This window comes from Colletotrichum truncatum (assembly GCF_014235925.2).
Source record: "Colletotrichum truncatum strain CMES1059 chromosome Unknown Contig_0002, whole genome shotgun sequence".
NCBI classification, from domain to species: domain Eukaryota; kingdom Fungi; phylum Ascomycota; class Sordariomycetes; order Glomerellales; family Glomerellaceae; genus Colletotrichum; species Colletotrichum truncatum.
The window spans coordinates 4,521,352-4,534,062 of NW_027222399.1; the positions used below are offsets into that span (position 1 = coordinate 4,521,352).

Here is a 12,711-nt window from a genome sequence, read left to right on the forward strand (position 1 = left end):
TGCTTGAAGCTGTCGAATGTAGCAACTGATACCCCGCCTGGTCGGAGGAAACCAAATTCTACATATACTCAGTTAGTTCTATACAAATCACAGTCTTGATGTTTCTTCATGACGTCTACTTGTTGTAAAGGGGTATCTGGGCTTGGCAACCGAGTGCAGGCGCTACATGTTTCAGGCAATTATTACAGCACAGATCCTTTCTAGACCATCTACAAGGACTCGGAAAGTCTGACAGATCAGCTGCATACTATGACAGGCAATTTAACAAGGCTCCCGTAATCCTTTCTGCCGTGGGGCGCGGGGCGTTGTGTCTTGGACTGTTCTCGGCGTGCCCCTGAGCTAGAAATTGACGCCGTAGCTATTTATGTTGCCTTCTAGCCTACCGACAGTTGGGGCGGAAAGCATATTCACAGCTTAAAGTATTTAGCGCGAAAGGGTGTGGCCGCGGTGGCGCGCAGCATACTTCCCCATGTAAGCTAAAATTCGACCTAGACGAAGTAACCAATCAAGAAAAGCAACTCCTAGTTTAGTTGATGTCTAGTGTCACAAGATTTACCGTGCGTAGTCGACGGTCCTACGTATGAGCCACCAGCGCTAAGAGAATGCCGCTCAGAGCAACAAATTTGTCAAGCAGCAGTAGTCAGATTTCCAGTATCAGGTAAGTCGTCTACTTTTCAACGATTACAGTTGAAATGGCTTAGAGTTTCCTTAGCAGTCTCTTGGCCTATCACTCCAAAAGGGCCAGATTCCCCATTTTAGCGTTGGTAAGATACCAACGTCTGAGCACTTATAATTAAGGATGATGTTGATGGCAGTGTCATGCTCGGCTTTCTCTAAAGCATTTTAGTTCGAAATGAAGACCGGTAAAGGCTTTAACCGCCTTGATGAACTTACACTCTATATGGTAAAACGCTCTATGTTATAAGTCTCATCTGGCATGCTCCCTCGACGTTACCAGATACCCGTGTTCCGTTTTTACTGTTGTCACCTATCGCCATCCTCATCTCTGCTACAACAATGCCTTCCGTTTACAAGCTCACCTCGCTTCTTCCATTACTCTTGTCAATTGCGACAACATGTCATGCACGAACCTGTCCCCCAGTTTGGACAAAGGTTGCAGCAGACCTCAAAGAATCCTTCACCGGTTGCCCTGCCGAGGCGAGACAGGCAATGCGCGCCGCTTTCCATGACTGTTTTCCCGGGTCATGCGACGGCTCTTTAATTTTGGCCAACGAATGCCTCGACAGGGAGGAAAATGCTCAGATTCAACCAATCTGTGAACTGTTGGGCCAAAAGGCGATTGACTACGGTGTCAGCACTGCTGATATGATACAAGCAGCGGCAGGTGAGCAATAAGTCCTTGGTAAGAGATTATTGTAGTGATTGGTGCTAACGCAAAACCAGCCTTTGGCGTTGCTGCTTGCGCGGGTCCCAAAATTCATTTCTTTGTTGGTCGTAAAGATTCCACTAAGCCCAACGCCGAGGGGACGCTGCCGACACAAGACTCAGACGCTGCAACCCAAATCAAAGCCTTCAAGAAGAAAGGCTTTACATCGACGGATCTTGTGGCTCTTGTAGGGGCACATAGTGCAGGCGTGAGCATGCAGGAGTTGTCTTTCGATTCGACACCCGAGACCTTGGACAGCACCGTATTCTATCCTGAGACATCCCGCGAGGAGACGCCCACCTCTCTGGGTAGCGACTTTGCTCTCAGCAATTCTAGTGAAACCAAAAACATTTGGAAGGGTTTTGGTACGAGCCAGACACGGTGGAACACCGCATTCAAGCTAGCGTGAGGTTAAACCCCCTATTGTGTCTGTACACATTGGCTAATCAATTGATAGCATGGCAAAGATGAGCATTATGGGTAATGACTTGGGTAAACTTACCGACTGCTCAAAATTGTTGAAATAAAGTTTTAGGGAAGGCATTCTCCCAAGTCCTAGCACTTGGACATAGGGGCTTAAGGGAACTGATTCAGGGGGGTTGGTTTTTAAACCTTTGTTGTTATATAGTGATACCAAAACCGCTTAATGTCTAAGACTGTAGAAGTAGACGAAAATGATATGGGTGTAGAAAAACAATGTCGAGCGGTCTACTCTTTAGGTAGCGAGAAACAGAAAAATAGAAGATGAGCAGTTTGAAACCAACGCACGTACGGTGAGCATTTAGAGGAGGATTCTGAACAATAATGGTGGTTATAATCACGGCTTACAAGTGAACGGTACATATCCCTGGAAAGACGAAATGAATCCGGTTGCACCTGTCTCATCTTGATTAGTAGACATGTTATCCGAGGTGAGGTCGACAGCTTGTGAAAGCCAACTTCATTTGCACCAATATATCATCGTAGCAGGCTTGGTTCGCAAGAAGAAATCACGTAAAAATACTGTACCACCAGTAGATCACATTGATTGAGCTTATAAATTCCTCAAGCTGTTGAAAAGCTGGCTGCAAGATGAAACGTTTGCAATCTGCATTACCTATCGACCAAAGTAGTCAGGTGAGTTGTGAAGGCATTTAACTGGCACTCGCTTCCAGACTATATCAAGCGCACACGAGACCCTTGTATTTTGAAAAATGGTTTAAGATAATCAAAGTTGATAGACGTATTCAAGAAAGAAAGATGTTTTTAATATATAAACCAAGTCTTTCCTCAAGCCATGTCTTTGACGAAGATTGTTTAACAACTAGCAGATCATTCGTTCCACTATTTACGACGGTAGCTTGGAAGCCGGCCCGTTGGTCCTGGTGGTCTTCCTCAATCAATTTCAATAGGCCTTCCCTTAACGTTGCTAGCATTCACACATAGTGATACGATCAACCGTGAAAGCCGAATGCATAGCCTTTGTGCTTGCTTTTTTAGTTGTTGAGGAATCTTCATGTGTTTGCTTCTAATGTGCTTTTCACATCTTTAATCCATCTCCTGACTTTTATTGCATGTCTATGGTCTCGCTTCGAAGTAGGTATCGTAGGTATGTTGACAAACTGTTCGCTCGTTGCAGCCACATTATGATCGGATGATGGCGGCTTCGAGCACTACCATGGAACAGCTGGAAGGTTTCACTGCAACGACATTCCCTTTTCTTTCTGCCGACTGACTGAAAACCTTGGCGCTGTGAATGACTCTTTTGGTGGGCCAAGGTTAGTATTGATGAGGGTCGGTGTCAAATCAGAGGTGGAGAAATTGCGCATGTGGGTTTCCATCAAGGTCCTCGCTTTTGTTACTCAAAGATTTTACTCCACCGCTTCAAATGGAGTTGATGCGAAACATCAACAGCACAATTACCTAGTTTTACAAAGAAAGTTTCCATTTGTCACATAACATACTGCAGTTGTTGAGGTAGAAAGGCTATTCAGATATTCGCTACACCAAAACTATCTGAATGTTGAACTAGGAGCAGCCCAGCATAGGTACTTCAAAGGCCGGAGCATCGTGCAGCTATCCTTTGAGATATCGACTTGGTTTCATGGAAGCCCAGATATGGTCAATTTTAACCTGCGAAACACTGATGCGGGAGACTATGAACCAGTCCGAGGACGATAAGTCCTCGCAACTTTTGATTGTATCTCTTCCATCTTGTTCCGGACTGGCCTGGAAGCTTTGAACTAAATTCAGTCAAACTCCAAAAGTGAGAGACTCTGCTAATGCCACGATCATTACCGTCCAATGCGGAACACTTCTTGCATCCGATGTGTACTATTGGAGCCCTTCTACGGATCGAGTATGCTGTCAGGCTGTATGACGGCTAGCACGGCCTTTCACGGTATCAGACCGGCCTTCAGGCGATCCGCCAGGCTCAACCTAAGTCCAAGCTTTTATGGAGACGGAAAACCCATCACATCCTTTACTGATTGGTGCGACTGGTATTCCAGGGCAGAAAACACGAGGGAAAAAGCGCGAAAAAAAGCCGAAGTAGGGTCTAGACTAATTCGTCTTGTACACAATTAAGATGGTCACCTGGTATATCTGCTCGCTTAGATGCCAACCGCTTCGGTGTGACACGTGCAGGGGTACAGGGGTTCCCGTGTGGCCGTAATACTACACTGTCCGCATGCCCATTGAATACAAAGAAGGTTTCGACTAGGCACCATAGGTAGCATCAACAGAGGTCAGAAAAAAAGGTAAAAAGGCAAAGAGGAACGCGTCTCACGACTGTCAGCTTGATTCAAACGCCTGTGGTATAGACATAGGATGATGTTGAAAAAACTTGGATATTGTGAGAAGTGTGGGAGACCTGGCACTGCATCTTACTCCAAGTGTTTCCAAATGGCCCCGATGCCTTGGTATGGCGTCTTTGTTAGGTCCTCGGAAAAGTCAGCCGGATTTTCGTGACTCAGGTACGGAGAATTTTTTATTTTTTTTTTGTCCCTCATAGTGTAAAATTTCTCTTAGTGGCGTCGGCCGATCTCCCGAGATTCATGAGAAGAGAGATCCATTCTCCGGAGGTCCGGAAAGTTACTCACGGGAGAAATTTGGCAAGAGGAGAAAAGCATCAAGAAAGACTGGCATCTTGCCGACTGGCAAACCGAACGATGGCCGTGACATGGCCGAGTCTAGCCTGGTGTGCCAGGACGGCACAGTAGCTCATCTGAATGGCCCAAGAAGGGCATTGGATGACGACTTGCCATCTGTTATATAATAGTTTGCTGCTGGAATGAGCTTATGGCCGCTTTGGGATCCACTTATGCCCGGTGGTCCCCCGTCCGGCCCGGGAGCTAAACCGCTTCGGGAATTTCTGTTACCAAATATGACGTGCCTCCAAGCACGTTGCCAGCAAAACGAACAGTCAGCTTCTTGTGATTGAAACTGAATCTCCGCGGCGGCAATGACCGTTAAAGCGATGCCAGATCCCAGATCTATGTCAGAGCCTGGCAGATGGCACTGAATTGGACGAAAACTAATCAAGGGGACTGTGTTGCTGTCATTGTCTCGCCTGGTGTGGACTGCTTCATATGACACCATTGAAAGCTGGTGGCTTGTAATTCTTTGTCCTGCATTTGTTATAGCGAAAGCCTTCCCCCACGTTTATTCGACGACTTTAACGATTCCTGACGACGAGCACGAAAAGAGACTGAGCTGGAAAGCCCCAGTCTTCTCCTTGGCAACTTTTGAGGAGTATTGGTATTGGGAGGAGAAAGGAACAGGAGCAGAAGGGAAAAAAAAAAAAAAGGGGTGGGAAATTGGCTTTGGATTCCAAACGGAAATTCTCGAGACCCTACCGAGGAAAAAGTGGTCCCCGTTCCCCAGATTTCAATCGAGCACTACCCCGGACTTGGCACATACGACGATCACATACCCGATGTCGCGCTGCAACCCAAAGAATTGGAACTTCGACATTGATCGATTCCTCAACCCCTTCGTGCCGCCTCCGCCATGGGCATACATCCCATATCCCATCGCACACTTTTTTGGGTACCGGAAGAATAAACCAGCAAATGTCGGCAATCTCGTTCCAACGTTTTGGGCCTGTATTGGCGTATTTTGCGGTGTTGCCGTCGTCGCCAAGGTCTCACACCAAATACCATCCTTCCGAGAACATGGCGCCCCCATCATCGTTGGCAGCTTTGTAAGTGATTATTTCTCTCATCCCGCTCTTCCCTGACACCATTCCCACATCTCTCATACACCGTAATTGTTACGGAGAGGCCAAGGTGTGCTCGGGCCCCCGAGCCCCTCCCACACTTCATGCCTTTACCCCTTTACATGTGACACCATTTCACACACAAGGTGACCTCACCGGCACACCTCTCTCTCGTCAGTGGCATCTTTGGAGGAGCGATCGGCTGACTCGAACGTTTTTTTTCTTTCCTCGCAACCAGGGCGCAGCCGCTGTTTTAGAGTTTTATTCCATCGAGTCACCCCTTGCTCAGCCCCGTAACTCAGTACTCGGCCAACTTCTTGCCGCGCTTGTTGGAGTTGCGATCTGCAAACTGTTCCAGCTAAGCCCGCACTTTCAGGAGGTCCGCTGGTTGGGCGGTGCCCTGTCCTGTGCCTTAGCGACGACCGTTATGGCGCTTACCAAGACGGTTCATCCTCCGGCTGGCGCGACGGCGCTCCTTGCTGTTGTCGACGACCAGGTTGTCCGGCTGGGATGGTTCCTGATACCCATTGTATTACTTGGTTGCATCGTGATGCTCGTCGTCGCACTAATCATTAACAATATTCAACGGCGATTCCCGCAATATTGGTGGACGCCCGAGGATGTCCGGCTTCATCCTGTTCCGTGGAGGCGGCGGCGAGAAGACGAGGAAAGCCAGGGTAAGGCTGAGGCAGATGAGGTCGAATCGACTTCTACGGTAAAACCAGACTCGGTATTAATTATGAGGCCTGGAGAAGTGATAGTCCCTGAACACATGTTCATCACACCAGAGGAGAAGATGTTTTTGGAGGAGTTAAGTAATCGGCTCTAAGCCGTTGTCATCATTCTATCTAGGTATTTGAAAACTTGAAACTGTTGCCAAATATGTGAAGAGAAAAAAAAAAACAAAGACTATCTGAAAACTATATCGATTCAAGTTCATTTTTTTCTTGTTTCGTTATTTCATCGTTTCCCTTCTTTCGTTCCATCTGTTGCCATACTTTTTCCCATCTATATTCATATCCCAAAAATTCAAAAAATCCAGTCCTTCTTGTGGTAAGGCTGTAGCTGATGTTGCGCTGCTCCTTGATCATCATAACATAAAGTCATTGTAGACCGTTCGTCAATTTTGCCAGGAGTTTGCTCGTGTGACACATTTCAAATCATTACCATCAATCGTCATTAACCACGTCAAATTCCCCATCATTATTGTGCCGTTGGTGTCATGTTGCCAGTGTGTGTGTAGCTGTGTTCCTGAAAGATCGCTTTCATTGCTTGGCAGATTTGGTACGTGACATCCGTAGCTCAGCCAATTTCGCTGGGTTTTGAGTAGGATCATTTTCCGGGTCGCCATCAGCGCCCGGGTTGGCCATCTCGTACTCCAAGGTCTTGATGAACTTGTAAAAGACCACAGCAATCAATGCACCAAAGAATGGGCCGACCCCTGTATATTAAGGTTAGCTTTCGGCTGCGTAAGTCATGACTTGGAGGGTGGTGAAACTCACAATAGATCCAGTGTTCCTGGTCAAAGGTTGCAGTGATGACGCAGGGTCCAAAGCTTCGGGCAGGATTGAGAGAGCCTCCGGTGAACTGGACGCCAACCATCTCCGCGATGAACAGGGTCAGACCAATGCCCACAGGAGCGATGAAAGTGGCCCTGTGCTTTTCCTTGGCGAGCATGAAGATTGTGAAAACCAACTCGGCCGTCAAGATAGCCTCAATGAAGACGCCTTGAACCAGAGAGGCACCACCGCCCAAGGTAGTGCGGACGTTGAAGTTCTCAGGGAAGAGGAAGCGCACAATAACCGACGCAAGCATGCCTCCGAGAAGCTGGGCGACGAACAAGCAACCAGCTCGGACTGGGTTGATGGCCTTGACGAGAAGCATACCAAGCGTGACGGCCGGGTTGAAAAGGCCACCGCTAATGCGGAAGAAGATCCAGACGTTGACCATCAAGGAGAAGCCGAAGATGATGGAGATGTATAGCAAGGTGCCCGTGTTGAAACCGGTGGCAGCTCCAGTGGTGGTGTTGCTGTCTGCCGGGGCATTGGAATTGTTGGCAGCAGACTTGATGTTGGCGACCTCTGTACCTGCGAAGGCGAAGAAGAGGAACATGGTGGTGCCGACGAGCTCACCGAGACTGGCAACAAAGTGGTTCTTGAAGTCCGAGTTCATCCATTGGGTCAGAGGGAGGCGCATGACCTGAGCCTTCTCCTCCCGAGTGAGATTGCGCCAGTCGATGCGGGCCGTATCGCCGTTGGTGCTCCGAACAGCGACACCGCCGCGCGGGGGATAGCCTGCCATTTCCTCATCGTAAGTTCTGCGAGAGGGTGGTCTTCCAGAGTAGTCGCCAGGCTCGTAAGACCGTGTTTCCTCGTAGTAGTCCTTGGTGTCCGTCTGAGGGTCGTAGTTGTAGTAAGGCTGAGGGCGGTTGAGGTGGGCACGCGGTGGGCGGGATCGAGTTGTGCGACCCCCATTGTAGTCGGGGTGGTTGGCGTTGTTGCCCCAGTATCTGTCGGTGTCGGAATCATCGTCGTATTCCCCGTTGGTGTTGAAGCGAGGCCCGTCACGAAGAGGGCGGTTGGATTTCATTGACATTGCGGTGGGTGGAGGATCCTCCACGGAGTCCCTTGTTGCTTGAAGGCGAATGTTACGACCCCTAACAGAGCGTGAACCTCCTCTCGAGTGTTGTTGTGCGAACCGAGGTGACTGAGGAGTGTTCTCGTCGTCAGAGTAGGCGTTGCCTTCGACTGCCGTTGCTGGTGATACTGGAGATGGTTCACCCTCAGGTGCCTTCAATGTCCCGGTCTGCTGGCCTGACATTATTCGATCGAAGACGGGTGAGAGGCTCAGAGACGGGGAAGGGAGTAATATAGGATGAGGGGAAGCTTGAATATCAGATTCGGCCGTCGTGGGAGAGGCCGTGGGAGTTGTACGAGTAAGAAGTTTCTCTTGTCGTCCAGTATTGAAGTGGGTTTGGTGTTTTGTGGCAACCATGTTACGCCATGGTGGTTTCCGAAGGTGTCTGAAGGCATAATATACCTCTCTTTGCAAACTTTGTATTGGTGCCCAACCAACCTCTACCTCGACGTCACCGAGGGCTTCATTTCTTCAGGCCTTGATTACCCTCGTCTGATCAGCCACCGATTTAGTTTCGACATGGACTACGAGGGGTGTATGATTTCGGAACAAATATGGGTGGGATGGAAGGTTCGACAGGGAACCGTTGAGCCTCTTCGTCTGCTTCCTGTCTTCAACCAGCGGGGGGCCACTGGCTTCACGGCTGTGAGTGGCTGGCAGGCCGGACGAGGCGGAGCGTCGTCTTCATGGGTTAACCCAGGGCTGATCTCATGCAGGCAAACGTTGCAGCCGGACTAGGCTGGGTTAACTGCCCCAAAACTTACGAGGGCAAGGGGGGGAAATCGGTGCCGAGATCCTTGATGGGTGACGTCAAAATCGGATTGCTCCTTATGAGATCCATCACCTCATCTGGTAACTACGTTAGGGGCAGGGTGAAACGAGCCCCAATTTTGGGGCAAATGAGGCATTGCAGCGTCTGTGTGGTTGGGGGTCCAATGTTATAGAACTAACGTTAATCTGGGATCAGAGCTAGGATCATCGCGGCTCAAAATCAGGGACCAGGCTGCTGCTGCGCCAACCTTTGACACGTCGACTGCGCTACCCTTGAATGACAGCTTCACGATGGTGCCTTCACTCGTGGGATCCTAGAAGATCGGAGGACACTAAGGAAGGGCCCCTCAGAACACCTAATAAAACCAAATGATATGACTGAGGTCCCTGAACTAGTTTCTCCGCTACCTGGCGTTGCCGAGCGAAATGGTGGAGGAGGAGCTGCAAAGAAGGGCGATGATTCCTAACGCTGGAGTAGCTGAATCATGAAATAAAGTCTTGACAGTGGAGGAATGGATGCTCAGATCTTGGTGTTAGAAACGTCGCAAATTTCCCCACTACCTTTTTCTTTTTCCTTTTTTGGGTTTTTTTTCCAGGGGGCTTAGAATCATCGATGCAGATGATCAGGTAACCCGAAGTAGAAGTTGAGGAAAGCAGAGAGGGATATTTGGCTCGGTCCCATTACTTTTGAATGGTTGCCAATTGCATAAGGGAAAACAATTCACAGACAGGGTTGCGATGGACGGCCCTGGTGTGGCTCGGATGAGAAGCAGACTGGATGGAGTCAAACCTGGGACGTGCCTTGGCTTTAAGGTCTGTTCACTAATAGCGAGTGTGTCTCAGCACTGCCAAGGGGTCGCCGCAGCCGCCAAATTTTCCAGTGACTTTTCAGTAGTATTTGCAATGACTAAAATTGGAAGAAGTAGACTTTGTGTGCCAAGACGCAACTCGCAAGTTGCGTTGCGTTTAATGAATGGATAGATTCGTTTCCGTGAAAATGCAGGAATATCTGCGGCTCTGCGACCCTCAATGACGTTTGATTCATCTTTCCAATGTTTAAATAGAGTTAAAGACAATTACCTCTTTTTTCCCTTTCATACTGCTTGGATTTTCATATAGCCAAGTGGGCTCTTGGCCCTCAAGTTTAAGGGTCTGCGGGCATAGGTAGTTTGTGGGAAATCCGTTGAATGTGGGCATTTACTCGTATTCAACGGGCTCATCACCTCACCACAAACCAAAGAAGCTCGGACTTTGTGATTTTATGCGCTCTCATTTGATATTCAAGGCCGAAAACTTCTATATCCGGGTTGCGAGAACTGTGAGCTTGAGTACGTACATTGTTGCAAAATGCTGACATCGGATATCCGGTTACCCTTTATATCCACACCCAGCCAATCCGTGCGGCCTCTCGTCTATCCCTTCCCCACGCTGTCATCTGCCCATCGCACATTATCTTGTGTACGCTAATACTGCTGCCTCCCACCCTGGATATTAAACATAATGCCAAGGAGAGAGCGGGCGCCAACCCCCTTTCTCGATGTGTCGCTACAACTGGGAAGAAAGACACGAGTCGGCAGGTGACGGTCTCCTTAAATTGAACCCATTGAGCGGTGAGCAAGAGTTGGCCCTACTTCCCAGTAGTATTGCAATATGTTTGTGAGGCGAGAGTCTTTTCATATCTACTGCAAGACAGTTGTCAGTGTGACCCAAAGTCATACCAGCCATTGCAGTTAACAGACGCATCTATCTCCACTTGTGCCACGACATACAGCCATGTCTCCATCAAGGCGGGACACTGGTGGCAGGAAAGAGTATGAAGAGGGTCGATGGCCATCCTTTTTAGCTTCCTCAGTATCCCACCTGCTCGGCAACGAACGAGGTCATCTTAACTTGGTAGTTTAGCCCGGTGGCTTTTATTTGACCCGAAATGGTGTGGTTGGTGTCGATATCCAGAGGTTGGCCGAGCAGTCAAAGTCTCCCAGGTTACATGACCCTCTCCGACCCTGTGCGTGATCCGTGAGGGTGGGGGGAGGATCTACGTAGCGAGCTGCCACGAGTTGAAATAGTAAGGGCAGCTTCGCCTTATCCGCACACCTCTCGAAAAAGAAAGTCAGAATGGCTGGGAAACGAGGTTGGAGAGGGCGGGTTGACACGGCCGCTGGAGATGAAAGACAGCATACCCCAGTATTGATGCCATACTTTAGTCTGGGGTGCCCTGACTTTGGCTCATCATCACCTCCAACTCCACGAAGGGTCTATCATGTTCCCAGCCTGGTCCGGAATTACCTGTTAATCGACTAATTAATGGAATTCAAGCTGCTGGCCCAGACCGCCACATGGTTATGTGGATGCGTTCTAGAATGCATTTGTGGACCGTTAAGGGTTCATCGATACTGGCAATCGAACATGTGCAGCGGAATCGGTTCACGGCTAGCTCATCGTGATTTGGGCCATTAACCTGGTTAACATTTAAGAGAAATGCAACTGGTTAGTAAGGAGGTTTGGGAGATATCCAATTTTCGCCGTCCGCTGTCTTAGTCAGGGGAAGAAGTCGTCAACGTCAGCCCCGCCGTTAGTTGTTCGCTTGAAGGCCAGTGCAAACCCCAAAATGACGCGATGAAACGAGTACACGAATTCGGGGTAAGTGAGGGGTGTCTGAGTTCATTTGATGAAGATCAGTTCAGAAATATCGAAACGCGGGCTCGGACCTGGGACTCATGATTCAATTCAACCCTCACTGGCAAGACTCTAAATTTGAAGGGAGATCTACTCGGGCCGGCTATCTCTGAACGCAATAAGCACCAGCATATTTACCAGATAGGCACTGAAAAACTCAGGGAGTAACGCATTTCTAGCCACAGTTTCAAGAACATGAAGACAGCCTTGGCTTCTTTGAAGCGTGACCGTGGACCTGTTACTCACAACACATTGCAAGAAGTGAGGATTCAGTTGTCGTCCTTGCTCGCAGTGGAGCGTCCAATCACCACTCGAAACTACACGCTGAAACGATGGAGCTGCCCACAACACCAGTTCGGGTGCCACAAAGACCGAATGTGTGGCGAAGTTGTCACAATACCAGTTCAAGAGCGGTGAAGCTGGAGCCGGGGTCAACAAGATCATCTGCGTTTTTGAAGACGGTTACCCCGTACGAGTTTGGCAATGAGAGCCTCCGACTTCCCCACAGCTCATTCGCAAGCGCAAGGCCAAAGCCCTCTTGAGACTAAATTCGCCAGAAGATGTTGTGTTGTGTGTATGAGACGAGTTGAAAATAGGATGAGGAGACTTTAGACCAAACTAGTAGTACATACCTGCATGGTGTTTAGGTCTGAGACTCTCTGTCACACATACACACGCGTTGGTACGCATACACACTCACAAAGCCCAGTCCAGCCTAAGTTTGCGGATCGCGCCGCGTGGTGCCGTTGAAAGCTTGTCACTACATAAGTCTGTGCCCTAGCTAGCTATTCCTGCAAAAGATGAATGTAGCCAATCAGTTCGCTCTGGTGAGCTTACTGCAACTGTCGCAACCTCCAAAGATGCGACCGAAGTTTCTGTTGACGGTCTGAAATGCAGCTTGCCTAATGGCCATACCGGATTTTAAAGTGAGGCTGGCAGCCGGATCAGATTCACCCGTTTTTCTCAACAAAGTAAATACCGCATTTCACATGTGGATCATACCATATCGCATGCTTTTCCAGTACTAATGGAGGAAGAATTG

At 48.9% G+C, this 12,711-nt stretch overlaps 3 protein-coding genes across 3 annotated transcripts; 2 read left to right on the top strand and 1 right to left on the bottom strand.

Annotated features, from left to right (window-relative positions):
- Window positions 1–1,017: 1,017 nt before the first annotated feature.
- On the top strand, window positions 1,018–1,914 carry CTRU02_204185 (peroxidase; the record flags this gene model as incomplete). Its single annotated transcript, XM_036728278.1, has 3 exons — window positions 1,018–1,345; window positions 1,405–1,792; window positions 1,845–1,914. The coding sequence occupies 3 exons, from the start codon at window positions 1,018–1,020 to the stop codon at window positions 1,912–1,914; spliced, it is 786 nt and encodes a 261-aa protein (XP_036579987.1).
- A 3,389-nt stretch (window positions 1,915–5,303) lies between these two features.
- On the top strand, window positions 5,304–6,414 carry CTRU02_204186 (hpp family protein; the record flags this gene model as incomplete). The annotated part of the gene is made up of 2 exons (XM_036728279.1): window positions 5,304–5,570; window positions 5,824–6,414. 2 exons carry the CDS (start codon window positions 5,304–5,306, stop codon window positions 6,412–6,414), a joined length of 858 nt encoding a protein of 285 aa, XP_036579988.1.
- A 436-nt stretch (window positions 6,415–6,850) lies between these two features.
- Window positions 6,851–8,405, bottom strand: CTRU02_204187 (MIP family channel protein (aquaporin-1); the record flags this gene model as incomplete). The annotated part of the gene is made up of 2 exons (XM_036728280.1): window positions 6,851–7,026; window positions 7,088–8,405. The coding sequence occupies 2 exons, from the start codon at window positions 8,403–8,405 to the stop codon at window positions 6,851–6,853; spliced, it is 1,494 nt and encodes a 497-aa protein (XP_036579989.1).
- Window positions 8,406–12,711: the final 4,306 nt, after the last annotated feature.